Source organism: Xenopus laevis, chromosome 6L, assembly GCF_017654675.1.
Source record: "Xenopus laevis strain J_2021 chromosome 6L, Xenopus_laevis_v10.1, whole genome shotgun sequence".
Taxonomy (NCBI): domain Eukaryota; kingdom Metazoa; phylum Chordata; class Amphibia; order Anura; family Pipidae; genus Xenopus; species Xenopus laevis.
In genome coordinates, this window is record NC_054381.1 from 29,628,467 (window position 1) to 29,643,672 (window position 15,206).

General features: G+C 40.0%; 2 protein-coding genes across 5 annotated transcripts in view; one reads left to right on the top strand and one right to left on the bottom strand.

Moving 5' to 3' along the window:
* The window catches only part of mindy3.L (MINDY lysine 48 deubiquitinase 3 A L homeolog), a 67,161-nt gene extending 66,474 nt beyond the window's left edge, over positions 1–687 (bottom strand). For 2 of the 4 annotated variants that reach the window (XM_041565878.1, XM_041565880.1), the window contains exon 1: positions 568–687. The gene's annotated coding sequence lies outside the window, so the exon portion shown is untranslated. The remainder of the gene's footprint in view (positions 1–567) is intronic. The other 2 variants (XM_018266809.2, XM_041565879.1) reach the window with 2 other exon arrangements.
* Positions 688–907: 220 nt separating this feature from the next.
* LOC108718825 (probable assembly chaperone of rpl4) overlaps positions 908–15,206 on the top strand; it is a 240,769-nt gene continuing 226,470 nt past the window's right edge. Inside the window, exons 1-2 of the mRNA XM_018267301.2 lie at positions 908–1,097; positions 7,701–7,810. Of these exons, the coding sequence (XP_018122790.1) occupies positions 1,031–1,097; positions 7,701–7,810 (177 nt within the window). The 5' untranslated portion in view covers positions 908–1,030. The remainder of the gene's footprint in view (positions 1,098–7,700; positions 7,811–15,206) is intronic.

The window sequence follows — 15,206 nt, forward strand, 5'->3', positions numbered from 1 at the left end:
TTCTAAAAGCTGAATGTTGGACATCCCTGGTACCCACAGCTCCAGGCAGCCTCATTAAAGGAGAAGGAAAGGTAAAAACTAAGTAAGCCTTATCAGAAAGGTCCACATAAATATACCAGTAAACCCCCAAAGTAGTGCTGCTCTGAGTCCCCTGTCAAAAGAAACACTGCATTTCTTTCCTTCTATTGTGTACACATGGGCTTCTGTATCAGACTTCCTGCCTTCAGCTTAAACCTCATTGCCCTGGGCAAGAGCATGCTCCGTTTGCTCCTCTCCCCCCCTCCCTTCTCTACTGTAATCTGAGCCCAGAGCAGGGAGAGACTCAGGCAGGAAGTGATGTCACACCACATTAATACTGCTGCTCCTATCCTACACAAACCGAGAGCTTCTAGAGCTTTTTACTCAGGTATGGTAAAACATTCTACAGAATAAATATAGCATTCTAGCTTGCACTATTGTAGCTAATCTATTGGCAATAAAATGTCTCTGTAGCTTTCCTTCTCCTTTAAAGTACTACAGGTTCCGGCAGTCCCACTCAGCACAGCTTATACACCTCCCCCAACTCACCTGCCTTCTTTATCTACAGGCACAGAACCCTATACATATCCGGGTACAAAGTAATATAACCCCCAACAGCAGCACTGAAGCAGGTAGCGGGAAACCGGAAGCGGAAGTCAGAAGAGCGAGTGTACGGGCGGAACTTGTAGTTATTGGGATCCCTCGTGTGGGGCAATATAAATATCTAGCACGTATGACTGAAACACACGTCCAAGTGTGCAGAAGCCGGCAGGTTTATAGTAGGCGTAGCAGAAACGTACAAGGAATCGTGGATGAACGCGAGCATAGCGTACAACTCTTACGGTATTGCAGTTGGTAGATGTTTGTCCCTACTGGCGTGCCGTAGCAGCTGGAGAGGCCACGCTGTAGTGCACATGGTACTACAGGAAGTAGCGCTAGACTCAGAGTTGGTACCTGCGTTTCCATCTGCCGAGAGTATCGCATTGTTTTGGGACTAGGAGAGTGTCTCGCTATGGGAGGGCAAGCTAAGGGCAAGAAACACGGCAAGGCCAGGAGGAGGCGGCCGGAGAGAACAGGAGGTGAGAAGGAAAAGAATAAAGGCAAACTCACTCGGCTTCAAGTATGCTCCTTAACAGGGTTGCCAGGTCTTATTTTCAAAACCAGTCCAAAACTGGCCAAGAGGCACTTTAAAAAGTTGCCCAAAAAATAGCACAATATGTGCAGTGAAAAAAAGTCTAAAAAATAAATGAATATATGTGACAAAACGACTTTTTGAAATTTTCACTGGAGCAAATGTTTCCATGAAGCAAAATGGTACAGATTCGCCCATCACCAGGGGCATAATTACAGAGGGGCCCCCCGGAGGTATAGGGGCCCTAATACATAAACAATTTCAATAAATATTGGTAAAACAGGGCAACCTCTAGACATTTTGGTGGGCAGCGGATTTTTGCCCCAAAATTGTCTGAAATTGAAGAAAGTCACTGGAGAATGGTTAAAGTTCACCTTCAAACAACTAGATGTTTTCCAATAGATCACCAGAAATAATTACTTTTTCCAATTACTTTTTATTTTCTATGTGTCACTGTTTTTCTAATATTGAAGTGTAAAGTGTCTTTTTCACCTTCTAAAGCAGCTCTGGGAAGGGGGGGGTCTCCGACTCTGTAAACTGTTTTAAATTGATACATTTATTTGATACATTTCTTATTTTTGTCCCTACTGATCAGAATCTTTGGGTTTCATTACAGGCAGCTGTTGGAATTGATACAATAGTTGCTAATACTCCAGAGATGCTGCTGAGAAATGTATCAACTAAATGTTGCAAAATTGTAACAGTTTAGAGTCTGCACCAGAATTACTGAGCTGCCAGACTCAAACACCATAGACAGGAACATTCAACTTTAAACTTAGATTTTGGAAAAACAGTAAAAAATAAATAATGGAAAGTGATTGAAAAAAGTCTTTATTTCTGGGGAACTATCTGAAAACAACTGAACTGAAAAAAGTGTTTGGAAGGTGAACAACCCCTTTAAGGGTGATGTGAGACTGGGGTACAGAGCTCAAAATCTGCTAACTCCCGACTTCTACACAAGTCAGTCCCATTGCATCCTGGGCATATGCTGGGCATAGTAGTCTTACATTAAACTTGGTAGTTCTCAAAAACCCCATTACCCAACCTGCATTGGCAGACGCAGGCTGAGCACATTAGGACAAAAGAAAAAACATTTGGCTGGTTTCCAAAGTACAAACCAGCCAAAGGCCCTAAAAGTAGCCCAAATCTGTACCTTGGCTAGTTTGTATTTTCAAAACCCGCCTGGGCTTGAAATAAGTATGCCAAATTGGGCGGGAAACCCGCCAACTGGCAAACCTGCTCCTTAGGAAGTCTTTAAAATGCTGCTTAATAAATATATATGTCAGTATATTCCCCTTGTAAGCAAGGAACGACGTTGCAAAGCAAAACCTTTTTGGTTCAATAGAAGTGTTGGTGTTGAGGTGGGTAAGAAAAGACGTGCTTTTAAGGCTTTTAAGTTAGCTGGGACAGCTGAATCATTTATAAGTTACAAGGAGGCCAATAAATCATGCAAAGAAGCTATAAGGCAAGCTAAAATTGAAATGGAAAAGGATATTGCAGTAAAAAGAATCCAAAATTATTTTTTAAATGTTAATAGTAAAAAAAAAGTCAGGCAGGGGTGGGACCTTTAGTATCAGAGGGGGTCAGCTGGTTGATGAAAACAAAATAAAAGCGCAGATTCTGAATTCATATTTTTCGTCTGTCTACACAAATGAGGAACCAGTTATTGAAGGTTTCCTTCTTAATAGTCCCAATTCTAGTAATACAACTAATGATGCATGGTTCACACATGAGGAAATTCAAAAGAGACTAGAACATGTTAAGATAAACAAAGGTCCGGGGCCAGATGGTATTCATCCCAGGGTACTTAGCGAGCTTAGCTCATTGAGATTCATTGAGGTCTGGCATAGTGCTGAGAGACTGGCGAATTGCTAATGTGGTGCCTCTATTCAAAAAAGGATTCCCTTCTCAGCCTCAAAACCATAGGCTGGTTAGTCTGACATCAGTGGTTGGAAAGCTTTTTGAAGGGTAAATAAAGGATAAGATACTGGTCTTTATAGCAAATCATAATACTATGAGTGTGTGCCATCATGGTTTTATGCGTAATAGATCTTGCCAGACTAACCTAATTTCTTTTTATGAGAAGGTAAGCAGGGAACTCAATTCTGGGATGGCAGTGGATGTGATTTACTTAGACTTTGCTAAAGCATTTGATACAGTGCCACACAAAAGGTTACTGGTTAAATTAAGGAATGTTGGCCTGGAACATAGTATTTGTACCTGGATAGAGAACTGGCCAAAATATAGACTACAAAGAGTGGTGGTAAATGGAACATTTTCTAATTGGACCAGTGTTGTTAGTGGAGTACCACAGGGCTCTGTACTAGGTCCCTTTCTTTTCAACTTGTTTATTAATGACCTGGAGGTGGGCATTGAAAGTTCTGTTTTTATATTTGCAGATGATACTAAATTCTGCAGAACTATAGGTTCCATGCAGGATGCTGCCACTTTGCAGCGTGATTTGTCTAAGTTGGAAAACTGGGCAGCAAACTGGAAGATGAGGTTCAATGTTGATAAATGCAAGGTTATGCACTTTGGCAAAAATAATATAAATGCAAGTTATACACTTAATGGCAGTGTGTTGGGAGTTTCCTTAAATGAGAATGATCTAGGGGTTTTTGTAGATAACAAGTTGTCTAATTCTGGGCAGTGTCATTCTGTGTCGTTCTGTCTTGCATAAAAAAAGGGCATTAACTCAAGGGATGAAAACATAATTATGCCTCTTTATAGGTCCCTGGTGAGGCCTCATCTGGAGTATGCAGTGCAGTTTTGGACTCCAGTCCTTAAGAGGGATATAAATGAGCTGGAGAGAGTGCAGAGACTAAGTGCAACTAAATTGGTTAGAGGGATGGAAGACTTAAATTATGAGGGGAGACTGTCAAGGTTGGGGTTGTTTTCTCTGGAAAAAAAGGCTCTTGCAAGGGAACATGATTTCACTTTACATGTACATTAGATGACATTATAGACAGATAGCAGGGAACATTTTTACCCATAAAGAGGATCACTGTACCAGAGGCCAACCCTTCAGACTAGAAGAAAAGGACTTTTCGTCTGAAGCAACGTAGGGGGTTCTTCACAGTGAGGACAGTGAGGTTGTGGAATGCACTGCTGGGTGGTGTTGTGATGGCTGATTCAGTTAATGCCTTTAAGAATGGCTTGGATGATTTTTTGGACAGACAGAATATCAAAGGCTATTGTTATCCTAAACTCTATAGTTAGTATAGGTATGGGTATATATAATTTATGTGAAAGTAGGGAGGGGTGTGTGTATGGATGCTGGGTTTTCATTTGGAGGGGTTGGACTTGATAATATGACCATAATATAACTGCTTTTAATCAGGGGCTAGTAAATGTTACTCACTGATTGGTTGAAATGGGTGAGTAGACCTAATTCAAACCTTGCACCTTTTAATTATATACCCCAGATAATTTAAAATTCCTTGAAATTTAGTGACTGTGTCTGGGTGCTCTCTCGGCTTAAACATTCACCCAGTCCAGGGTCTCTGTCTTGTCTCCTCACTGATGTGCATTCAGAGTGAAATCATTTCAGCAGACTCTAAACTGAGCTCAACTGATTAGCTGCGTGATTGATTATGAAAATAAAAAATGAACTGTAAACTTTGTGAAAGTTGTTTGTCCTGTAGTTTTATAAGCATAGGGTGTTATGTCATGTGAACTCATCTGAAACACACTTTTGGATTCAAGCACCACCTTTTTCTCTAGGTCTTGCTAAGGTCTCCTACCAGGGTGTAACCATAGTGCTGGCTTCTTGCTGTGGTTTATTTGATTAACTGGGAATCGGGGGCAATACCATCCCCAGGGGTTGGGAAGCTATGTTAAGTTTATTGTACAACGCTATGGAATACATTGGTTATAAAAATGTGTTAATAATAAGGCTAAATTCATGAGTGGTTCTTTGTCATGCTCTGTTCAGCCTCTGTTCTGACTGTCCACTGGATAAGGCTGGATAGTTTCTGTTCTGTTTCACTGTGTGCAAACAATCTGTCAATGTATTATTTGTAAACATTCAGGATATCCTTTCTTAAATAGAAGTATGTCCAGATTAAAGATACTATCACAGCATGTTTGTTGTACTGGGGTGCAGAGATTCAGTGGGACTTTTGCTTTAAGAAAAGTAGGCAGACCATTTTCATAAAGAGGCAGAGACATACTGGGGTTCAAAAAGGTTCTGTATTTACTGTCCTAGAGATGCATTAGCTCCAGAATTATATAGCTGTCAGTTAATATACAGTAAACATATGAGTGTAAAGTTAGATTTCCCCTGAACATGGACCATTAGGCCTCTCTGCGTACATGGTCTTCCTGTACTTCCCACTTCCAGCAAAGGCCCAAAAATGATAGGAGCTCTTTAAAGAGCCATTTTAGTGCGTGTTCCCTTGTCGTGGATCTATCCTGCATTCCTTCGCAGGGTAATGTGAGCCAAAACACTCTTGTGCAAGAGCCTATATTAAGTGATCTTTGTGATTTTGCTTAATTGATTTTAACCCTAAATTATAGACACAAAATACTCTTGGTTTTGCAGTTCATTAAAAAAAAATTAAAAGCACAATACTGACTTCTCCATGCTTTGTGTGTTTTGTGATCTTTAGTGTGTCAAAGTAGCACAGTGAAAATGAGGTGAGACAAAGGTCTACTACTTTGTGAAGCTTCTACTACAATGACTGTATAGCTGACTGTCTGTATAACTGACTGTCTGTATAACTGAAAATAACATTTCAAATAGAAAAGCACTTAATGGCGAACACAAAACTCGCAAATTGAAGCTGATTGAAAACAGTTATGACAAAATAATGCAGCTTCTTGACTCAGCATAGTGATCTCTAAGACGTTACTAGCTAAGGAATTGGGATGCAGTTCACACAAATTTTAGGAGGCATTGCACAGAGCACAAGACAGTTTGCTAATGCTGACTTCATGAAGATTTACTAAGTCCCTAACAACATAGGGTCTATAATATATTTAATGCTGAGTGTCAAATTTGAATCAAAATGAAAAGGCAACCCCAAATAAGACACTTGCCAACTTGTAAGGGTACATTTAAATAAGTTCATACACACTATGCATCCCAAATGTCCAGGATTCACCCAGCAGCACCACAACAATCCTTTACTTTTGATTTGGGCAACAACATATCCAGCTAATCAGCACTCCGGGAGTCAGACCAAGATTGCAGCACATGTGCATACCGCCTGGGCCGAAAATCTGCACATGCACACAAAGTGCTTTATTTTACATTACTTCTTTCTGCATGCACAGATTGATGATTGTGCTCACTTGTGTGACGTTGCAGGATTCAATATGGCTGCTTCATTCATAGTTATTGTACAGATTTGCTGTAGCATGTAATGTTCATGCTACTGGTGTTGTGAAAAGCAGATTTTCTTACAAGGCTGTTTTTTTAAAAGGGGCAGTTCACCTTTTAATATGGTATAGCAACTTTTAAGCAACTTTTCAATTGGCCTTAATTTTTTTTCATTTTATATAGTTTTTGGATTATTTGCCTTCTTCTTGACTCTTTCCAGCTTTCAAACTGATGCCACTGACCCATCTAAAAAAAACAAATGCTCTGGAACACTAAAAATTTATTGTAAATCCTACTACTCCCTATCCTATTCATATTCCAGTCACTTATTCAAATAAGTGCATGGTTGCTAGGGTAATTTCGACCCTAACAACTAGATTGCTGAAATTTCTAAATAACTAAAAAGAACCGATCTAGATCATACTAAAAGTTAATTTAGTGTAGTAGCCAACACATCTTTTTACATCACAATTTTACACTTTTTTTACACATTTGCATAAAATCTATGTACAGCTAAATATGCTTTTGCCAAGGCGGCTTTGTAAATATGTATTTTCTGAGGCACAGATCTTCTGTGGTAAAGGGCTGGTATGGGGGGGGGTTAATTATCAAAGGTTGAATTTTTTTTGTACCTAGAAAAAACTCACAATTCAAATGTTTCAATATTTATGAAAGAACCCGAATATAAAAAACTCAAATGAATGCAATTGGGGGGAAAAACTTGAATACTCAAATTGATTGAGTTTTTGAGTGCAAACCACAGAAAAACCCCCGAAAATCAAGATGGCTAAAAACATCTTCAAATAGTTCAAGGGACCTCTGCTGTTGACTTCTACATGACCTCGACAGGTTTTAGCTGGAGTATTTTCAGATTCGAGCTTTGCAGCTTTGTGGCATAATAAATCTCGAAAAATCCGAGTTTTCTTTTTATGCTGAAAAAGTTATTACTGAAACTACCCTTGAAAACCTAGAATTTTTTGGGAAAAACACACAACTCGACCTGTGATAGATAATTAATACATTTTCATTAACCTTGTTTTATTTTAATCGCCAGTTGGCAGCTGTGCCACTTTCCGTCGCTCGTATCTTTATGACAAGAAAGTTAAAACCCCTCATGTTCCTCAAATGTACCCAACCCATCACTTCGTCTATAAAATTTAACAGTGTATTTATTAAAAAGCTCTTATGAATGCTCCCTCTTCAAATAACTCATTTTGCTCATCCTAGGGAATGATCTTTCTGGTCTGCCAGCGGAAGAGAGAATGAAAATGAAAATGCAAAACAGAGCTAAGAAAAAGACAGCTGAAAAATATACAGTGCACCAGCTACTGGAAAAGGTAATGTCTGTCTTTTTGTTACCAGTGTCAGCCTTTGGAGTTTTCAACCTGAGCATCTGAGTATCCCATAGAGGGAAGCATCTGAACCACTATATTCTTGTGACAAAGAAAATATATAAACAACTGATTGATGTATAATAGTATCTTCTGAGTGAACACTAAGCGGAGATATTACACATTATACATTATACATAAAAGGGCACCGTATTGCAGTTGAATGACTAATAGCTTTTTTTTCTCTTTCTTTACCCTCTAGAGAATAAAATCCACCCATAACTTGTTTATTAATTAAATTACTGGTGTAGTCCATCTATAATGCAAGACTCTCATCTTTAAAGAGGTTTTTCACCTTTCAAATACTTTCAATAAAAGTATGGATTCCTTTACCCAGAAAGCTTTAAATTATGTGAAGGCCACCCAAATTATATACAAATAATGCAAATATTTAAAAACATTTTTCTTTTTCTCTGTAATAATAAAACAGTACATTGTACTTGATCCAAACTAAGATATAATCAGTGTCGGACTGGCCCACCGGATACCAGGAAAACTCCCGGTGGGCCCAGGTGTCAGTGGGCCCTCATGCTGCTAAACTTTAGACCTATTTCATGGCCATTCTCTATTTCTATTACAACAAAGAGGCTAAATAGGTGGAATAATAGATTATAGTATGTAAAGAAAAGAGACTAGGAGAATAGAGGTTGAGTGAGGAGAGGAAGAAAATAATACTGAAGGTGGGCCCCTGGTCTAAAAACTTTTGGTGGGCCCATTGTCTAAGGTTTTTTGGTGGGCCCCTGGTGTCCCAGTCCGACACTGGATATAATGAATCCTTATTGGAAGCAAAGCCAGCCTATTGGGTTTATTTAATGATTACATGATTTTCTGGGAGACTTGCGCTATGAAGATCCGAATTACGGAAAGATTATCAAATCCCCAGGTCCCCTGCATTCTGGATAACAGGTTCCATACCTGTACCCTTTTCACTTCATTTAGTTTATTAGTATGCCAAAAATAGATTTTTTACAATTGACATATCAATTGAAGTTTAAAGTTTCTTTTTTCACATTCATTTTTCACTTTTTTTTAAATTTCATACAGTAGTTGATATGTTATATCTTAGTTTCATTAAAGGCAGTTTTTTGAATTGATACAGTAATTGCTAATATTCCATAGATGCTGATAAGAAATGTATCAAGTAACATCTCTGCTCCTGTGTCTAGATTACTGAGATGCCAGACAGAAATGTCTGCGAGAGGGACATTTAGGGCCTATTTATTAAACCTCAATTTTTGCACCAAATCCAGGACTCGGTTCTGGATTCGGTCAGGATTGGCCTTTTTCAGCAGGATTTGGATTCTGCCCCACTGAACCGAATCTGAATCCTAATTTGAATATGCAAATTAGGGGCGGGGAGGGAAATTGCGTGACTTTTTGTCACAAAACAAGGAAGTAAAAAATAATTTCCCCTTCCCACCCCTAATTTGCATATGCAAATTCGGATTTGGTTCGGGACTCGGTCGAATCTTTTGCAAAGGATTCGGAGGTTCGGCCGAATCCAAAATAGTGGATTCGGTGTATCCCTACTAAGTTTGTCTATAATTCTAAAGTCACACACAGATGTAGGTGTACCTTTAAGACTAGAATTGCACTTTTTTTCTCATTAGTCTGTACAGTCAGATATGCTTAATTGCTGCCAAGCTCACTTGGCTACAGTTGTTTCTTTAATCCTGCTTTATATGTAGATCATTTTCCCCGAATTCTGTTTTTCAAAGCCATCAACTTAATAGTACTTATTGCTTGCAGAATGGCTGACAGCTGAAAACATAAATAAAAAAAATCTGCTATCCTAATTGATGAATTGATGTTTCCCATATGTTTTGCTATATGATAAAGAAGAGGACAAAACACTTCTAATAGCTTTTTTGTCTTTTAGCCTGTGAGAGGTTCAGGCTAACTATTGCTGCAAAAAGATTTTTTCCCCCCTTACTTTGCAACACCCCATCTTCAGTCATTTTGTGTGGGATTTTGTGTACTGTTAAGTGCATAGATCTATTGTTTATGGCTTTGTGTACAGCAGCTGTAGACAAAGAACTTCTTGTTCTTGACCTCCTTCCTTATACCTTGCCCTTTCTTTCCATTGATGCACAAATGCGGCTCCTAAATTGCACTCTACATGTGTGACTAGTCAGAGCAAAGAATAGCTGAAGTCTGAAAGGTGCATGTTCTGTGTCAAGGAGGTGCTCTAGAGCCGTTCCCAAGGCTTGTGGTGACTAAGAGTATTCTATAAAATATACAGTGAATAGAAAAGCTTCTAATTTGGTTCTTCATTTTTTTTTTTTTAATAGTAACTTTTTATTAAGTTTTCATGAACAACAAGAAAGAAGGAAATAAGAAGGAAGGAAAAAGAAGGGTAGACATGGAGAGAATATGACGAAATATCACAGTATACTTATTTGGTCGTCGTTGCGGGTGAATCCAGCCAAGGAGACCATATATGTTCGAATTTCTGTGGACAGCCTCTGGCAATATATGTTAACTTATAAAGTTCCAGCTGGGAATTAATGAGATTTATCCATTTTTTAAGCGTGGGAGGTGTTGGCCCCATCCAGTGTAGGGCTACTGTTTTCTTGGCATAAAACAAAAGTGCTCTCATCAATAATCTGGAGTGGATTCTGGGTACCAGAGCAACCGTCACTCCCAGTAGGCAGGTAACTGGGTTCAAAACTTGTGGTAGAGCAAATTCGTCAGCTAAGAACTTCATTACTTTTTTCCAAAATGTCTGTATCTCTGGACAATACCATATAAGGTGCATAAAATCGGCATCTGGTGAGTTGCAGCGAGGACATCTGGAATGCTCTAGGCGGCCCATAAGTTGTAGTTTTCTGGGTGTTAAATAGGTTTGATGTACAATTTTGAATTGAATGAGCCTATCTCTTGTACTGATTAGAGGGAGATAGAGGTTATCCTCTATCTCCTCCCAGTCATCGGGTTCTAAGTGAACTCCACTACTTTCCCACTTAAGTTTGACCCTGGGTCTGGGGTCATATTTCTGAGATGCAATGTACATGTATGTTTTGGATACTAGTTTCTGTTTCCCTGGTGAGCTTATTATAGTCTCAGCATTAGTTTGTTGTATTGTGGGTGGGGCGGAATGAAATTGAGCATGGTATAAATGTTGCAGTTGCAAGTAGCTATACACCGACAGATCCGACAGGTCCGGAGTTTGCTGGAATTGTTCTAAAGTTTTGAAAATGCCCGCTTGTGTTATGTGCTGAAGTTGCTTGACTCCCGCTCTTGCCCAGAAGCCCCCCTTTATAATTTTATCAAAATTGCATAGTGAAGCATTATGCCAAAGGAATTAATGGTGGTAAAGAGTTTTTAGGCCTGTAAAGAGCATGATGTAGTGATTCAATGGAACCAAAGTATAGAGCTTCCAACAGCGAGGCAGGGTTTTCAGTATCAAACGTTTTCCAATTAGAGGCATGTATTGCTTGTGTAGCTAGGTAGTATGATTCATAGTTAGGCATTGCCAAGCCTAGTTGTGCTGCAGGGGCATGAAGTGTAGTTCTAGCTACTGTGGGAGTTTTTTGGGCCCACACAAAATCCGCTTGTGTGCGGTCTATTGTTTGGAGAGTTGATTTCGGTATGTAACAAGGTGAATTAGTGAAGGTATATAAAAATTTGGGAAGAAACACCATCTTACATATATTTATCCTGCCGATTTGAGTTAATGGTAAAGTAGACCATTTTGCAAGAGTAGTTTTCATTTGTTGTATAAGAGGTTGTAAATTAAGGGAAATAAATGAGGATGGATCTTTATGTATTAAAATACCTAAGTATTTGAATGTATCCACTGTTTTAAGGTTAAGTGTCGGGTTTATTGACTGTAGCGCACGAGTGGTAAGTGGAAATATTTGAGATTTATCCCAGTTGATTTGCAGGCCAGAAAATTTCCCGAAAGTAGAGATAGTGTCCAAAGTAATTTCCAATGAGTCCACTGGGTTGGCTAAGTATAAAAGAGTTGTCATCTGCGTATAAAGAGACTTTTTCTTCTGATCCTTTGTATAATAGGCCCTGAATCTGGGGGTTCCGTCTAATTACAATGGCCATGGGTTCTATTGCCAACGCAAAAAGTAAGGGAGAAAGAGGGCAACCCTGTCTGGTTCCTCTAGATAGGTTGAAGGGAGTGGATAGGACATCATTTACTTTAAGCCTAGCTGTGGGTTTACTGTACATCAGGCGAACCCATTTAATAAAGCCTGGGCCAATACCGAATCTTGTTAGTACTTCCCATAGATATGGCCATTCAACAGAATCGAATGCTTTGGCTGTGTCTAGGGATACTACTACCCCGGTTTCCCTGTTGTCATGTGACGCTTGTAGGTTAAAATATAGTCTGCGTATGTTAATTGCTGTTGATTTGGATGGTATAAAGCCAGATTGGTCTACATGTATCAGAGAAGTTATAGTTTTAATTAGTCGCCTTGCTAGGATTTTTGCTAATATTTTAACTTCGGAATTTAACAGTGATATTGGTCTATAGGAGTCGCATTTAGTGCTATCCTTACCTGGTTTGGGCAACACAATAATAGTTGCTTCTGAGAATGAAGGGGGAAGTTCAAAATTTTCATATGCGTGCATGAATGCTTCTAGGAGTTTGGGGACTAGTTGTTTAATATGAAGTCTATACCATTCAATTCCGAATCCATCCGGACCCGGAGATTTCCCTGTAGACATAGCCATTATCGCCTCTGCTATCTCCAATTGCGAAATTTGGTTGTCTAGATATTTCGTTTGGTGTTGGGATAGATGAGGAAGGGTGATCTCGTTTAGATAGGTGTGTAGGTCTTCGTTGGTGTAGAGCGCTTTGGATGTATATAAGTCCGCGTAGTAAGATTTAAATTCTTCTGCAATTTCAGAAGGAAACGAAATGGCCAAACCCTGTGTATTAATTATTTTGGGAATAGCCGTGGATTGGTCCATTGTTTTGGTTAAAAAAGCCAGAGGTTTGCCATTTTTGTCTCCGAAGGCAAAAGCTCTACTAGTAGAGTATAAAAGCTGTTTTTTTGTAAGGTTCAGCCTGTGTAATTCAACTTGTCTAAGGGCCATGATAAAGGTAGCATGATTTGCAGGAGAAGGGTCAACTGTAAAATCCTGTTCGGCTTGTGACAAACTGAGTTCAAGAGTAGTTAAGTGATCTTTAGTAATATTACGAGCTTTATTAATTGTTGCTATTAAGACCCCCCGCAACACTGCTTTGCTAGCCTCCCAGGTGGTACTTGGGTTTGCAGATCCTGAGTTTACATCCCAGTAATTCTGTAAAGCCACAGTAGAATGGTCAATGATTGTTTGGTTTTTGAGCCATATTGGAGAGAGTCTCCATTGTTTGCTCTGGATTGATGGATGGATTTGTATTGATAAATAAACAGGTGCGTGATCTGATATTGCACGAGGGAGAAATTTGACTTCCCTTACTTTAGTAAGAAGATCAGCCGAGGTTAAGATTAGATCTATGCGGGAAAATGTGCGGTGTGTGGCCGAATAACAAGAGAATTCTCTACCGTTGGGATGTTTCCAACGCCAGACATCTGTTAGATTGAAAGCCTGAAGCCAATCAATCAGTTTTGAGGGGGATGTATGTGAGGGAGTAAGCTTATCCATAGATGGGTCTAAGTACGTGTTAAAGTCACCGGCTATACATATGGGGGATGGGGGCAACTGTGCAAGAGCAGAAGACACATCGTGCAAAATGGTTTCAAAAAATGGAGGTGGGATATACAAATTGACTTGTAAGGGGAAAACCTGATATCAAGCCATGAATTATTTGAAATCTGCCCCTGACGTTCCATGAAATAATTTTGACGTCAGCCATTTGGAAGAAAGGTTATTTGTGAAGTTGTCTTACCAAATGGGTGTTCGCCCAGTAGCCTCCAGATGCCCCCGCTTGGTCGTAATATCATATCTCCATACGCTACATGTCTAAAAAGAGAAAGTATAGAAAAAGGGGAAGAGAGAGTAGTAGAAGAGAAAGCAGTTAACACACAGTAGTACAATACCCAAAAAACCCTCCCACCCTGCCCAACCCTCCCCAAGTGGGTGGGCCTTATACCCATAACTGGATAAACAGGGAAATGTGATTGCCACTAACTAGGAAGACTTTAACAAACTTTTAGTAATAGAGCATTGCTCCGTGACCTAGGAAGAATAAGGGAAATGACTGGCAAGGGAAAACGCCCCAGGGAAGGGAGCGTGGGGGAAGCAAACCCAAAGAGATGGCATAGCAGTGAACCCTAATGCCAATCGGTATAAGTAGTATATACTAAAGTAAATAGCAATAGAGTCCAAAGAGTTTGGATGCTAATCCTGACATTATAAAGACGTATTGCAAAGATCAGCCCAGTACTAGATGTACATCCTCTTGTTGAGTCCGATCACGTCCAATATAAACTACTTATAGGTATCGTCCTGGTGCCTTGAATACTTAAAACATTACAAGCGTGGAGGTACTGAAAAAGTGTCCATGAACCTTTAAGTGGCAAAGGTGGGCAATTAGTACACATGGTGCTTTAAGACAGGGGTGATACATATACCGTCACAGGGTTCCCACCCCTTGTAGAATATTAATGCCAAATCAAGCACGCGGATCTTGTCTGGGTCTGGATTCAATCCATTCCATCGCTTCTTCAGGTGAAAAGAAAAAATGTGATCTGTTGGTATCCATTATTTTGAGCTTTGCTGGGTACAGCATTGCGTATGACAGGTTCAAGTCTCTCAGTTTCCGCTTGACTGCTGTAAAGGAGTTACGTTGCTTTTGTAGTTGTGTGGAATAATCTGGATACAATGAGATGACTGCTCCTTATGTTCCAGACGGCCAACTTTCCGCGCTTCCTGTAAAGCTATGTCTCTGTCCCTATAATGAAGCAAGCGGATCAAAAAAGGACGTGGCGGGGCACCCGGAGGTCTAGCTCTGCCCGGAACTCTATGAGCCTTCTCCACCGTAAAGTGAGGAGTAAAAATTGCTGTTGGAAGCAGGGTACGGAGCCAGGATTCAGCAAAGTCTGGGGGTGAATTACCCTCAGCTCCTTCTGGGAGCCCAATAACCCGGACATTATTCCGCCGTTGTCTGTTTTCGTAGTCGTCCAGCTGAGCTGCTTGGTGTTGCAATTGGTGCCTTAGGTCCGATATTTGCGCCGGAATTGGATTACAAGTGTCTTCCAAAGTACTCAGCCTTGTTTCTGCCTCAGTTGTTCGGTCACGTATTGTTTGCAGGACTACCTTAATTAAGGACAGATCTGTTTTGATTTCGTCTATGCGAGCCGTGAGCGTAGCTTGACAGTTAGCAATGGCCGCCAGCACCTGTGACACCGTATCCTCCTGGTGTTCTGTGGGAGATGGT